Source organism: Ambystoma mexicanum, chromosome 1q (genome assembly GCF_040938575.1).
Source record: "Ambystoma mexicanum isolate Mex_15411 chromosome 1q, UKY_AmexF1_1, whole genome shotgun sequence".
Lineage (NCBI taxonomy): Eukaryota > Metazoa > Chordata > Amphibia > Caudata > Ambystomatidae > Ambystoma > Ambystoma mexicanum.
In genome coordinates, this window is record NC_090922.1 from 79,835,939 (window position 1) to 79,851,278 (window position 15,340).

Sequence of the window (15,340 nt, forward strand, 5' to 3'; positions counted from 1 at the left end):
TTAACCTGCTCCTTCAATGCGTTTAGGCATAGGTTCGGATGTATGACTGGGAATATATATATCTCAACCCTGTAAGAGCAGGGCCTCACTATCCTCTTGAACTGCTTTAAAGGCTATTTTGGAGTAGAAATGGATAGTTGCTTTACATGGGACCTCCTCATCATCCATCTCAATCCACTTTAAATCTGCAGAAATGCTGTGAAATCTTTTAAGTAATCTGTACCTGTTCAGCGGAATATCCCAGTCTTCCTTAAATAGAGATTCCACTCTTATCTGTGGACTGGGGCCCCCCTCCTGACCTATCAGATCTAACAAATCCTGAGTGACCCCGGTTATGGTTTCAGGGCATACTTGGGGACATGGTTGTTGCTGAGACAGAGCTTCTAATGGAACAGTACTACATACAGGAGGTGAAGGTTCCATATCCTGCACAATTGAGGCTTCCTCTAGAGCTTCCCCAAGGAGGGTGTTCGGTTGATCTTGTCTCACTATTCCCTCTTGATGACTTGCGAGGCCCTTCTTCCCTATGGGAGATGGAAAAAAGTCTGTTTTTGTTTATTTTTTGGGGGGGATTTTGAATTAGGCTTGGGCTTCGCTGCTGGTGTTCTTGTCCGCTGATCAGGTAACACCCCTTCGATCCGAGAATAGTCGATGTCACAATGCCCTGATATTAATGTGATTGAGTTTATTTTAGCCTGATCGAGGCTATTCATTATTGTATCCTTGGTCTTCTCTGCCCCTAGACTCTTATATTTTGTTGAGTCTACCGATTTCATCCGCACAAAAGTTCTTGAGCCATTTTGTCTGGAGGAATAGGTGTTGGTTTTTAGATTTTTTTCTTCCTTTGAAACTTTGTTGAACATCATATTCCTGCTCATTAGAGTGAAGAGCTGATGGACTGAGGATCACCTCCTGCATATTTGCCTCACGCCCTTTGACTTCAGTTAGCCTTGGAGAGCGAGTGCAGTGTATCAATGGCTCTGTGGCTATGCCACTCACAGGGCAGGTACAATGAGCGACATTCAGCTTTATAAGCGGCAAAGATGAAAGCTGTACATTCATTGTGTTTACAGCATGTTCTTTGTCACGTAGCTGTTCATAGTGCTTTTTGACTTCACTGCTAATGTTATCACACAGGCGAAACAGTGCTTGCAGCACCAGATTCAGAGCAGAGATCGGGGAAGCTCCTAAAGTTGAGCCCTCAGGAAATATAGAGAAGTCTGAAGAGTTGCCATGTTCAAGGTTGTGCCCCTGATTTCCTTCACAGTGTTCCTTTAGAGCGCACTTGGTGAATTGTCAGAAAAGAATACACTGGGGAAGGCGCTTAGATTGGTTAGTGGAATGTCCACATTGGAAATTCCTTTCTGGAGGTAAATACAGACATCCATTAAAGAAGTATTTGACATGGACAGAAGATTAATATCCACAATATCTCAGGTGTGGCTAATGTACAGAGGCTGCAATAAATCTTCTGTGGTCGTAGCTGGATCGGTTTGTACACTGTCTACTACTTTGATGTGTAGCAGATTTTTCTTTGGTACAAAGAATGTCGTTATTTCCCCCTGAGGCTCCATGGGATTTATCTGCAAAACTTGCTTGTGTGTGTGGGGAGACTCGATGTCATGTACTTCTCACTCTACGCAGATTGTAACGTTTCTTTGCTTAGTCCATTTTTGCAAATCGATTATAGGATTGTCTGATGACTTTTTAGTGATTAATGAATTAACCTTGAACTCATAAATAGGACTTGCCTCCAGGAATGGCAATAAGCAGTGGATTGAGTAAGAGTTAAGAGCCAGGCATAACCGGTATTGCAGAGGGCAAGATCCCACGGCAGTTAAAATAACCTTACCCAATACAGACTGCGGTCCGCATTCTCTGGCTAAACTGCCGAACTGTACTCTAAGGTACTCTGTGGTACTCCACAACCAGAAGGCTTTTAGAAGTCCGCTCCGGTATAGCTTTCTAAACTGTCTGCTCGTCTACGGACACCAAACAGGAGCCTAGCAGACTCCTACACGCGACTGTACTCTTGGGTACTCTGCAGTACTCCACGCCTGGAAAGGCTTTTTGAAGTGAGCTTCAGAGTAGCTTTCTAAAGTTCTGCTCGGCTCCAAACACCAAACCGGTGCACAGCAGACACCCATGCAGAACTGTACTCTTCGGTACTCCGCCTGTCAGAGTATAGATGTCAATAAATAGTTAACTGATTACAAAATGGTATATTGAACTAAGTCCTTCTGTGTAGAGGATGGCATTGATGCCTGTTGATCTCATTGCGCTAGCAGCATGTATACGTCATTACGTCATTTCTGTTGAGTTTTCTTTTTTATGGATAAGGTTTAATGTTTGTGTCTAAACATCATTTTGGAACATAGCTATATAGACCTATACAGATGTATTGGTAAGTGGATGCAGATCATTTGAAAGCATTTGGGTACAGGGCAATAGGTTTATGGATGAAATGTGGCAGAGTATAAATTGCTCTTTACCAATAGTAATCATCATTACTCTCGCATGTGGTCCTTTTATCTTTATGTATGTTCAATGGCGTAGAGAAGGTGTACTTGGAATGTATGAACAGAAGACTAAATGTACAAGCTAAATGAACTAATTTTGCATGAGTAAATATTTCTTATATTAACGTATAACATTGTCGGAACTCTTTGAAGGATTACAGCGTGATTAGTTTGAACCTGATTGAGGATCTTAATTTTTGAGGACTGGTCTTGCGCTGGTCAGTGTCATCACTGACTGGCCTAAGAAACAGGGGTGATAGTAAGAGGAATATTTGCATAAAATGGGGGATCTATGCACATCACGATGAGTTGCCTGCACTGTCATGTGAATTGTGACTCACAGTTACTACTATAGTGAATTGGGGTCACAGAAAATGAGTTTGTTTGATATTAACAGCATGCTGGTGGGAGTTTTGTTTGAATTTACCTTCTAAATTAAGTAATTATTTTTATATTTATTTTAATCACGAATCGGAGTTTTAGAAAAAACAAATGTTTACGTTATACATGTTTGCCCTACCTTTTATTGAGGATTATATTGTGGCACCTAATTTATGATCTGGATTAAAAATAAATGGCGTGCATTTGATCGAGTGCTTGGTGAGTGCAGTTGGCAGCGGGATTACTCGAGCTTGGACAAATAATAGACTTGCAACACAAATTGGATTTTTAAAGACTTTTATCTGTAAATTGTACGGTTCACTAAGCTCGTAATTCAACATCCACTGTGGAGTATTTTTCCTCTTTCACTTTATTTTGGCTGCCAGCCCCACCTCCTGTGACCTCACTATATAAGCACAGGTCGCGCGCATTTGATAGTGCTTGGTGAATGCAGTTGGCAGTTAGCAGGACAGCAGAGGCAGCAAACCATTCTGTGCCTCCGACAGTCGTTGATGTGTGATTATATCTTTGTATTACTATGCACTACTCTCATGTGTTGCCATTCTTATCCTGAACGGTGCAATGTTCCATAACTGCTCTGATGCAGCCGGCAGCTTGTGAAACTTTCTTACCTTGATTACGAACGCAAATATATTTTCCTTACTTTTTTCAATATTTTTACAAGTCTTTTTACCCGAAAGCAGAAGTGAAAACATGTACATAATTGTATCACGAATCTTGTGAACATTAGAAGACGCAGCTCGACTCGGCCTCTATCAATGAGCACAAGTGCGCATTCCACAACTGCAGTATTCCGAGCAGCTAACGCTCGTTTTTATTCAAAAACTTTACTTTAACTAAATCCTCCTTTGGCAGCGCATACATTATATGTAAACATGTCCAAGAGTATTTGTACTCTCAAGTCTGCGATGCCACAGCAGAAAGAATTAAACAAAATAACAGTACAATTGAGACGCAGAACCCCTACTACAGTGACCCTGGCAAAACCATTATCTATAACAGAAGCCACGGCATGTAAAAAAAACAAAAACGGGCAATATCAGATACTTTTATCCGCTTATGGCGGGTAAAAGTATTTCCACGCTTATGCCTGAAACCTGTGTTATTGAAGGCAATCCGGTGGCTCTCCCGTCTATCTGTGTCTAAAACCGGTTCTAATTCTAGAAGTCCGACTAACTTGCCAGATTCTATAATGGCAGTTGGCTTCACCATAACGCCGCCTTCCTCCCCTTACAGCAATGTCTCCAGTTACAGTACTGCCTCTCACTATAGCCAATTTTGCAGCCCTAATTACTAGCAAAGTAGTGATTAAACCACCATCAACCTTGCTTTTACTATTACCATCTCTGCATCCACCTCCAAGGAATATTAGCCAGCGCTGTCTGATAGACACAATTATACTGCCCTTCAACCTGATGGCAGACGCGGAACGGTCTCCACAGCCTAATACTGGAGCCCAACCTGACATCCAGCAAGATCAATCTATAAACAACCAAGCGTGCACTGTCCCCACACCATCTTTAATATCGGTGCATCCTGAGGAGCTGAGACCCTTGCCCTCCTTTCCTCTGAATGGAACTCACAACCTCTTCCAATCGCCCATCATGTTTGCGCACTCCACTCGCAATTCTTCAGCTTTATCCATCTCTTTTACTCACCCCGCCCCACGTAAAAAGTGAAAAGTGCGCCATACCCACAATCACCAAATATAAATCAAGCAGGTCCTGCCCCTCTTTTGGACATCACTTTATCAGCCATGAACACAACGCTTATTTCATTAACGAAATTATTTGGAACACTAGATGTTAAAATTAACTGCCAAACTCTACTAATAACGCAGCTTCTTCAATGCAAAGAGCTCCTTCCCGTAGACATAGTGACAAAACATTCTTTGAACATGTCCCAGGTTGGGGAAATGGTGATTGAAGCTCCCATTCATTTATTTACTCCTCACAGTCCGACTACTGTAGTCAAACTTAAATCGATCGTTAGCGCACTACTGTCTTTGCAAAAAATAATTCATCCATGTGATAATGACATAGAAGAACTGGCTGCAGTAGACTAAACTTTAACTCTAGTGCTCTCTGCAAATGATATACCAACAATAGAACCCGAGAATATGAAAGAGTCGTTCAAGATCTTTAATTCCCGTCAGATTCGAAGGGTGTCCCTTAAACAGCCAGTAAACATAAAAAAAAACAAAGAATATGAAACCAGAGCACTCACAATCTAGCTCTAGTTCCAAACACTTATTATGCTCCTTTGCCCTTCCAAATCAGCAAAGAGAGAAAGCAAGCTTGGCAGTATTAAAGAAATACGCAAAAATTACCAAAATTCAAACTCTATCAAAGCACTGCAAATGACTCAAATCTAGTATATGAACCACTAGAAGACCTGGTCTCTGTTGTTCTGGACCAACAGAAAACTGATCCTAATTCTAATAAGCTGTGTCCTTCGTGCAGGTTTTCAGATCATAGTGTTCTCTCTCTTGCAAGTCCGACCCAGCCGTAACTAAATAGTTTCTTACACTAGAACAAAGGAGAGAAGAAATTCAGAAATTCATGAATCTCTTTTTTGCATCTAATCCTCAAACTGGCAGAAGTAGCTTAATTTCATCAAGTGAATGTCAACGCGGCATCCTTATGGACCTCACACTGTCCACATCTATTCGTCCAAATGTGCAATTCCAGAAACATGCAAGCCCACAAGTCAACGAAAGCTTATCGACTTGTATTACTCAAGCAGCCATTACAAATAAAGTGAATGCACAGTCGAACCATCGACGCAAACCCTGACAGTCCTATCACCATCACTCAATAATTAAATGTCGATCTGCCTCATGAAGTCTATGATCTAAACAGATCTAGTATCCTCAACATATTTAATGACATCTCGAGCTTGGAGGATGTCACTTTCGCAGAAATACAACAGGTGGAGTTTTTTTACCCAAAAGATCTGTCGCAGGTCAAATTGTGGTTTCAGTCAAGAGTCATCTTAAATACAATCTGGAAAGCTAGAATGGATGTATATGCTTTAGGCTTTATAATTAGGCAAGATAACTTCAGACAAGATGACAATCCATCAGATCTTGCAAAACAAGCATCGTCCTTTAAAGTGACATACTATTCTACATCACGACAGATATCTCAATACACAGACCTAGATTGTGATACCCACTAGCGACAAAATAACTGGGCCCCAATGCACGCATAACAATGCAAGACCCTGGATTCCCAAGTCGTTGAGCTAGCTAGCTGGAACACCAGGGGTTTACACACCTGATGGACACTAGTAATAATCAATTGAATGACTATTATATAGTGGCCCTACAAGAAACCTGGCTCGCAGTCCCTCCAACTTGGGACGGCCACAATGTCATTCTACATGCAGCCAAATCAACTTCCAAAGGAAGACCCATATCTGGGCTACTTATTGCAACCAAAATGACCTCGGGTTTCACTGTGCGAACACGGGCGGCTCCCAACCAATACATCCAAGTAGCAAAGATCCTGTCAACGGGCAAGGATATCGCCCTAGTCAACATTTATTGGAATCACACAGGTATTGAAGCAATTATTGACTATATTTATTTAGACAAAGTTCTGTTTGCTCAAGCATAAACCTTAAAATAAAATCGCAAACGCACAGTGATCACGAAATGCTATCTCTGAGATAGTCGTGGCCCCTTGCAGTGACGAAGATCACTGACAATAAGTATGGCGGTCCTCTAACAATAGCGGGGGGGAGAAAACGATTCCGATGGTCTGACCAATCTCTAAAACAACTAAATGCTTGCATAAAAAAAATGAGCAGCTCACGGCAACTTGTCGCGCGCAGACGAGACATATGTAGCAGCCCTGTTACTGTTCACCCAGCAGTCGCCTGTAACAGGCAAAATACTGCATAAAAACAACCAGGTTTATGACTCAGAAGTAGAGTGTAGAAAAACCTTGTTTCGTCGAGAAAAAAGATTTGCAAATTCGCTCACTCCACTTAAAAGGGCCATAGTCCTCAAACAACTAAAGACTAAATCTAAAAATTGGACACGGGCTCGCAGAGCCCTCATGTACCAGACTGATGGAGAACATATGCTGCATGCTATAGCCTCCAAAAACTCAACACAGATCCGGAAATTACTAAATAATGCGAATCACACCACACAAACTCCTGTCTTAATCAATGGAGTCTTTGAACAAAAAATGGGTGAAGCATTTCACAGTGGTCTATGCTCAACCAACTGCAATTGTTTCAACTCATAATAAACCCCCAGCACAAAAGTATCATCTTGCAATAATGCAAGATGACATTTTGTATTATATTTAGAAATCTAGTCATTGAAGAGCGCCAGGTCCGGATGGGCTCCATAATGCCATGTTTAAAGAACACACCAATGCTTGGGCGAACATTCTTTATAACATTTTCAATGATGTTCTTCAAACTAAAGCAATACCTATGTCTTGGCGCAAATCAACCGTACCTATTTTTAAGAAAGGTGACCGTCGGAACCCTGCCAACTACAGGCCCATTGCGCCTCCTCGACGCACCTGGTAAAATATTTACTTGCCTCATTCTGCAAGACTTCAACAATTGGACCATGAAATCTCAGTGTCGGGACCCGTTTCAGACAGGCTTTATAGCAGACTTGGGCACATCGATCAATTTAATGACCATTAATGCCATAAAGGCACATGCTCAATCCCAGAAAAGACAAATTTATTTAGCTTTCATTGATTTTCGTGCAGCCTAAACTCTTTAACGCTAACTGTTCTTCGACCATCAGTGTGTTAATTGAAGTTTTGCACACTAATACTACAATTCAGGTTCGTCTAACACTAGATGGCCTACTCACTGCACCCATCCCCACTAATAGAGGTTTAAAACAGGGGTGCATCCTCGCGTCAGCTCTCTTTAATTCTTTTTATTCCGGATTTAAAAAGTCCATTCATGCACATTGTGTCCAATGCGCCAAAACTAGGATCCAATGCAATTAAGTGGCTGCTATATGCAGACAATTTAATCCTAATATCCAAAACGCCAAGAGGATTACAGAATCTGCTCAATACTTTAAACATCGATAGTGAAGAAAATTAGTTGTCAATCTGGACAAAACAAAAGTCATGCATTGTGGCAAGCCACGCAATCATGGTAAATCCTATTCTTGGACGCTGCAAACTAATACGCTTGAATCAGTACATGAATACTGCTACTCTGGCATTCATGTAAATGATCAAGCACAAGACCTCCCATATTTCTCTGAAATTGCAACTAAAGTCCAAACTGCTATCTGCCAAGCAAGAGTAATTCATGCAAAATATTGCACATTTTCTTACTCCCCTGTGCTAACCTTTTATAGCCATAAGGTTACATCCCAAGTCCTATATGGTGCTGAATCCAAAGCCATCATTGTGGAATCCTTCTGGTTTAAAATGGAAGCCACATTTTGGAGACATGTACTGTCCTCAGTGCGTACCTAGAGCCATGATTAGACGCGAATTAGGTCTACTATGTCGGTACATCTTATATGCATGGAAATTGTGTATTCTATATGGGAAATACTTGATGGCCCCGAACTGAGATTCGTTAATCTCCATTTTGGCATCGTATATAGCGACATCAGACCACAATTTTGTTAAAACAGGGAAGACCACCGTCACAAATCTACTGACAGTTGCTGACATACCGGGCACTCTTCTGATACACAACCCGATAAGAGCGAGACACAAATTATATAAATTTGACTGGATTAGAACACGACAATCATGCTTGAAGTACACTGACTTTAGGAGTAATCCCTTTAGTCACCAAAAATATCGACTGGTAGAGACTTATCTTATCAGATGTCTCTTACCTTACCTGAGAAATGCCTTTCTGAGACTCTGATTCAACTTGTAGCCAACTAGGGAAGTCTTAGCACGACGCAGAGTCATTTAGAAAACTGATAATATATGTAGTTTTTGCAACAAACCAAAACAATTTGAGTCGCTGAAACATCTAATTACAGAATGCCCGAAGCTAAATGATAGACGAGTGGTACATCTCCAAAGGTTTTTCAAAGACTGTCAGACTCTCACCACAGAGAATTTCTGGCAACATATATTTTCTACTAATTCTATGTCAGTCAAAATTGCGGCAATCAACTTTTGGACAGCTTTGCTTCTTACTTAATGTCTGCTTATTATAAGTTATTATCTTTTGTTCTTCGTGGTATTTTTACAACTTGACCGCTTTGCAGAAATCTAAAAAAACAATTTTTTTCTTTTTTATTTTACAAGAATATGTGAAATTCTTTCTGTATTCTTTTAATCCAAGAAGAATATGTGATATGCATTTAATCTCTGTGAATTGTAAACTATAAAAATTGTTAGATTTGCAAAAACTGTAAAAATAAATTCATAATCAATTCTATATTTTTAATTGTCATTTTTAAATTGAAAGCATTAATTTAACCAAATCAATAAAAAACAAAAAATGGCGGAATCAAACACGATCTGAATTGTTTTTTGAATTTCATTTTATTTCATGGAATCTGGTATACGATTTAACTATAAAGGAGATTAATGAGAGTCTGGGCCTTGGACTGCCTAGAGGTTCCTGGGTGCAAGAAGTACTTAATTGTACAAGGGATTAATTTGTTGCAGTGAATATGCTGTGAGTATCATAGGCTTTTTCAGGGGACCTGTTAAATGCCACTATGCCCTTAACTACATTTGACGCTTCATTTAACATCAGGCAAATTGCATATTAAAGGTCTAAAAATGAAGATGTGATCAGCAGGAGCTAAGAGTGTCACCTGGAAATTTGGCATCACAATGTAACCAGGAGCTGGGGTGCGAGGACTTAGTATTTAGCATGCTGCAATTTAACTTCCACATGAGATGCAAACTATAACTTTTTGTACATTATGTGCGACCCATTATACTATAAATGTCTGCATCTCTTAACACTCTTTTATACACGTCACTAAACACACAGACAGTATATGGTCTAGGAACTCCAATATAGCTACTGGTAGCTATTGGTTTCAAGCTCACCAGGCTCTTCTGTTGTGCAAGCAAGACCTTAATAGTTCAGTGATTTCAATCCCTGTTACATATGGTGGATTAGCTAGTATGGTAACTGGGATGAAATGTCAGTTATTTGCTCAATTTTAACAAAAGGTGGTCTCATTTGGCCCTCTAACTATTGCATTTGCAAGCACAGAAGTACGGATGATTTTGCACATTTATCCATATATGTATGTATATCCTTATATATATATATCCAAGGTCTTGTGAATGAAGGCTTGCAGAAATTTGAGAAGTTTTATAATCATTATCTCAGCTATGTGCAATACTATTTTACCAAGTTTATCATTGCCTTGTATAATCGCTTACATGGCAAACTTTCTTACTCTGTTTTCCTTGTTCTTAGGATGCATATGTTGAGTACCTCAAGAGCATCCGTTACATTTCACAGATTTTGGTGGAAGAAGCTGAAGCACCACAAGGTACAGGGGTGGTTTGGGGGGGGATTGTGTGGGTATGTGTTACTTAGTCCTCCAGGTTGAGTAGAATAATACCATTGTTGCTTAGTTATTCCAGACTTGTTCTTTTTGCAGATTAGTGGATAATATTGTAATTCACAGTGCTTTCTATGAGTTCACTCAATCAATTTCACTTTATTTAGAATTACAGAAATCCATAAAAGTACATAAATACATTGACATATTACCCAGTTCAAAAATTAAAATATAAACATGTGTAAAATTCATCCCCCCTTGACAATAACGAAGTAAAAATACAAAAATAAAAAGCAATGTGACAGCAAAACATATACATTGTTTTCATGACCATACAAAGTAGTTTAGTAACAAATATTCAACTTCTTGCAGACCCATAAAAAAGTGTCCTAACTCATACTCAAGTATAGATCACTGGATGGTACGCTATTAATTGCAAAGGATTTTCACATCGCCAACACTACTTACTGTGAGAAACCTGAGGGTATTCTTCCAAGTAAACCTCAGGAAGCCCCTGTTCTGGTGACCAGGAGAGGGCTGGCGATGTCAGATCAAAACCTTTGGGGTGGACGAGCGAGCGAGGGAGGATCACCTGGTTAGGGGAGCCCAGGGTTATGCTCGGGCAATGCCCCAGTGAGACGCAGTACTATACTGGAAAAAGGGAAGAGGAAGACCAGGTACACAAGGCTTTTATGGGCTGTATTTACTCTTATCTCCCTTCCGCCCGATAAACTTCCTTTTTAGAGAATCCACCATCCCCTCTGTCTCTGGTGAATCCATTACACACCCCGTTGCATTCAGAAACCATCTTTCTCAGAATCCTTGTTTTCCTGTTCCCTATCTGAATACTCCCAATCACTCTTCTTCCCGTTCCTCTGATTATTATTTCCTGCACTCCCAACCTGCTCAGATAAAATACTACAGTTCCCAAAATCCCCCTGGTTTATTTCACGATCCCAGCTATTCTCGTTTGCCCCGCAAACCCTACCAATCCCGTCCCTCCGATTTACACTTTCAGAACTCCAGTCGAAAGTGAACAATTACAGTTCCCTAAAACCCTCCTACTCCTTTTGAAAACCCTCCAAAACCCACCCTTCCGAAATGACCTACACCCCTAGAACAAAGACTATAATTCCCTATAATACCACTTCCCCATGACGTCTCGTAGGAAACTCTGACACTCCAACCCCTTACCTTTCCAACACAAACACTATCTTACCCCACGAAAGACAGCAGAATAATTTCCCGATATGTCCCGCCGCAAGGATCAGGCAGAGTCAGGCAATTGATATTATTCATACACACGACAGCTCTTTTCTTTCCCCACAAAGATAAAAAGTGGAGCAAGAGAGCACACTACAAGCAAGGCAGACTGTGCAACGAGATGGCTATCCAGACCAGGCACTTCAAGAGACCATTCCCTCGTCGACAAAACCCAGCGAGCCCTCCACTGAAAGAATCGTAAGGCCGAGGACAATAGCCCAAGTGTGTTGCAGCAGATGTCAACAGTACACTGAGTGAGGGAAACTCCTGCTACCGTGGTAGTGGCCTTCACTGCAGTTACAAGGAAAGCCAAGCGGTTCATCAGAACCGGTGAGTCGAGGGCAGAGCCGATGAGAGCCAGGCTGTGGTGAATGAAAGACGCAAAATGGCAAGTTGAACCAAGTTCAAAGAACTGTAAAAGTGTTGAGGGGAGACCAGCTGTAGAGGGAACCAGCACCACGTGAGTGCTAACTCGAGAGACTCTGGTTGATCCCTGTCTGAACGAAACTGCAGGTACCAGAAGGCTGTAGGAAAGCTGCCAAGATAGGTGAAAGTGGAAAGGAAATACAGGAGGTCAAGCAAAATACCTGTACAGTTGAAAGCCTTTGACCTAAGAACTGTGAGAAAGCCAGGGAAGTGAATCCTGCAAACATATGTGAAGTTGGCAAGAATAGCCCGGAATCGGGATGCTGACAAAGTGGGGACGGGGGCGGTGGAGGGGTAGCAATTCTGAAATCCCAAGAAACAGTGTTTTGACAAGAGTGAACCCGGCCGAGGGATGTCCACTGGAACTGTTTAAAAAGCCATTGAGATTTGTGAAGGAAGGAAAAGCCATAGTAAACCCGGTGGAGGGAGGCTGAAAGCAAAGAGGGGGTCTGCGCCCGAAAGAGGTGGGCCCAGGGGTGATTCTATCACCCGGGAAATACGTGGAAGAGAACTTTGTGTTTGTTTGGTGTTTTGGTTATTTTGAAATCTATCAGGCCCCTGGAACCAGAAGACACAACCACAGAGGCCCTGATATCCATAGTAACAGCAGTCAGCGCCCAGAAGGGGGAATACGACAGGCCCTCGAAGGCAAGAGACTTTCCAGAGAAATGAGACTTGCCCATCGAGGCTACTGATAAAGTGAAACAGAACTATTGGCTCGTGCTGGGGAAGCTCGAGTGTATGCTGTGCTCCAAGATCCCACCTTACCCCATGCTCAAAACGTGGGGAAGGCAGACCTAAACTGCTGCATCCTGACATGTTATTTTTCAACACTTCTTTCCTTTCTTGAAAACTATCTCACACCCTTTTTGTAGTAGTTGTAAGGTTTGGCAATAGGTTTCGTAATATAGGCCCTTTTTATTTGACACAACGCCACTAGGACTGCCTTATTTGCCTTTGATGGTCAACGCTTGCTCCCATCTTAGATTTCGATTTAGTTTAGGCGTTTTTCCACCCTGCAATAATTGTTCAATAAACACCCTTGAACTGTGATCATTTGTGTCTGTCTTTCCTGTTGCCACCATGAGTTAATTACATTACTTATATCACAATTTGCAGGGACTCCCCAGTTCCCCTGTTAACCACCAGCGTCGTCGAATACCACAAAGAGCAATACAAAATAATGTGTAAATACAATTACTAAATATTCTTAAACACAATACATAATATCCTTAAAGAAAGAAAAAAGCGCACCATAAGGAGTACAATCTAGCCCAACCTTTCAAATAAAACATCTTACACTAACAGTCTCTTCCAATCGCCCTCAAATGCTAATTTGCAGCTATTCTCGTTGTGCAGAATTTATAAGCAACCTTAAAGAATCTATTTAATGTCCTGGTCAATGTCTTCTCTCCAGCTAAAGATAAATGCATGTATGCCAGAATGAATTGTCTAAAATCTCTTTCCCTAAACAGTGGGATCCGTGTTTTCCTCCTAATTACACCGTGTGTGGGGGGTAGAATTGTATAGTGCATTTACGTTCCAAAGAACAGGCACCTACATTTAGAAATATCACAATTACGCCATATGCCCCTGATGATATGAAGGTACAAATGGCAAAATCTATAAATCTTATAACATGGGGTGCAGGGCCTGTGGGTTGATCTCACTGTGCCTAACAGGTAGGATTTAGCTAAATAGTTCAAGTGCCAAGGAGGCTGCTAAAAATAGAAGGTTATGGCCAACACCTCTAAATCATATTATAAAGAACAAAACTGAAAAATAACTTCTCTGAAGCGCCTGCCCCTCGGAGAATATGCTCAGCCTGGACGAATCCTCACCAAACTTTGCAAAAAAAGTATATGGGCCATTTTTTCGTGGGGTTTGGTCCAGGGGGGAAAAGTTATAGGGGGGTCCCAAAACGTCTTTTTTTTCCCCATAGACTGAATGGGGGAAAAACTTTGCGCACGGCTACAGGTCGAACCGCTGGACGGGTTTTCACCAAATTTGCGCCAGATACAGGGGCTTAGTCCAGAAAGCGTGCTTTTGTAAATTTGGTGACCTTCCGTGCAGTACTTTTCATAAAAATGACCAAAAAGTAGGTCTGAAATAATTTGCGATATCTATGTCTGCTTCGTGGTCACACTTCCCAGTTTGGTCCACAGACAAGATACCGATTGGCTAAGGGGCTGGCGTCATGACCGCGGACATGCAACGTCTCTGCCGATTGGCTGCAGCAAGACGTGTTCTGCGTCAAATTGTTTGGATGCGCCCGACATCTTGGATCCGCCGATAGCGGAGCGACAATCAGCGCAAAAATGCTATATTTATAAAACTCTTTTGCTATGTCATAGAGCATTGGGAAAGGTTCAGACAGTAAGACATGGGTGATCAATGCATTTGTTCTGGCGGTCGGTCGTCATGATGTATTTTCTATGAGGGGTCCAATAACGGTAGTATTTAAGTCCATGAAGTGCACAGGCAACTTGTAACTGTTGTAAGGACACGCGTGGTGTTAGAGACTATTGAAATTGACAACATGCCGTAATTCTATTACTTTTTCCTAGGGGTATTGTATTCATTACTACGCCGCCATGGGTGTGACATGCTACGGTGGTTGTGGCCAGGGCCTAGAGTCTTGGATGCATGGCCGTCGGCCGAAGGCCGAAGGCCTTACTTCCAAGACTGTAGGCCCTGGCCACAACCACTGCAGCATGTCACACCCATGAATACACCCGTAGCATTGCGTATTGATTGTCTGGTTGTGGGGAGTGTGTACAGTTACAAGCACTGGACGTCCAAGCCACTGCACACCTATCCCATGTAATATCTATGGACATACAGCTAGGAGTGCATCCTCTGGCCAGAAGCACTGAAGGATACCACACCTATAGAAAAACCCCAACTACCACACATCACTGAGGTGGTTGTGGGGAGACCCTGCATTCTTGGGTGCATGGCCAAAGGCCATGCACCCTACAACAAAGTTATAACCTCTTCACTTACAAGCCAACATGGGTTTTATCTAGTGCGGTGGTTGTGGCCAAGATGTAAACTTTTGGGTGCATGGTTGCAGGCTGTATGTCATAAAACCCAAGCATGTACACACTGCCCACAACCACTGCAGCTTATCACATTTATACTTCACACCCACACAATCGATTATGTATCTGGCAGGTGTGGCCAGCTCCCAGAGTTTTGGGTACAAATTCAGTAAATGCTACATTTACAA

The 15,340-nt window shown here is 41.7% G+C and overlaps 1 protein-coding gene across 1 annotated transcript in view; it reads left to right on the forward strand.

The window, feature by feature from the left end:
- Positions 1–15,340, forward strand: part of VPS9D1 (VPS9 domain containing 1) — a 1,552,154-nt gene that overhangs the window by 79,043 nt on the left and 1,457,771 nt on the right. Inside the window, exon 2 of the mRNA XM_069635571.1 lies at positions 10,332–10,407. Within this exon, the coding sequence (XP_069491672.1) occupies positions 10,332–10,407 (76 nt within the window). The remainder of the gene's footprint in view (positions 1–10,331; positions 10,408–15,340) is intronic.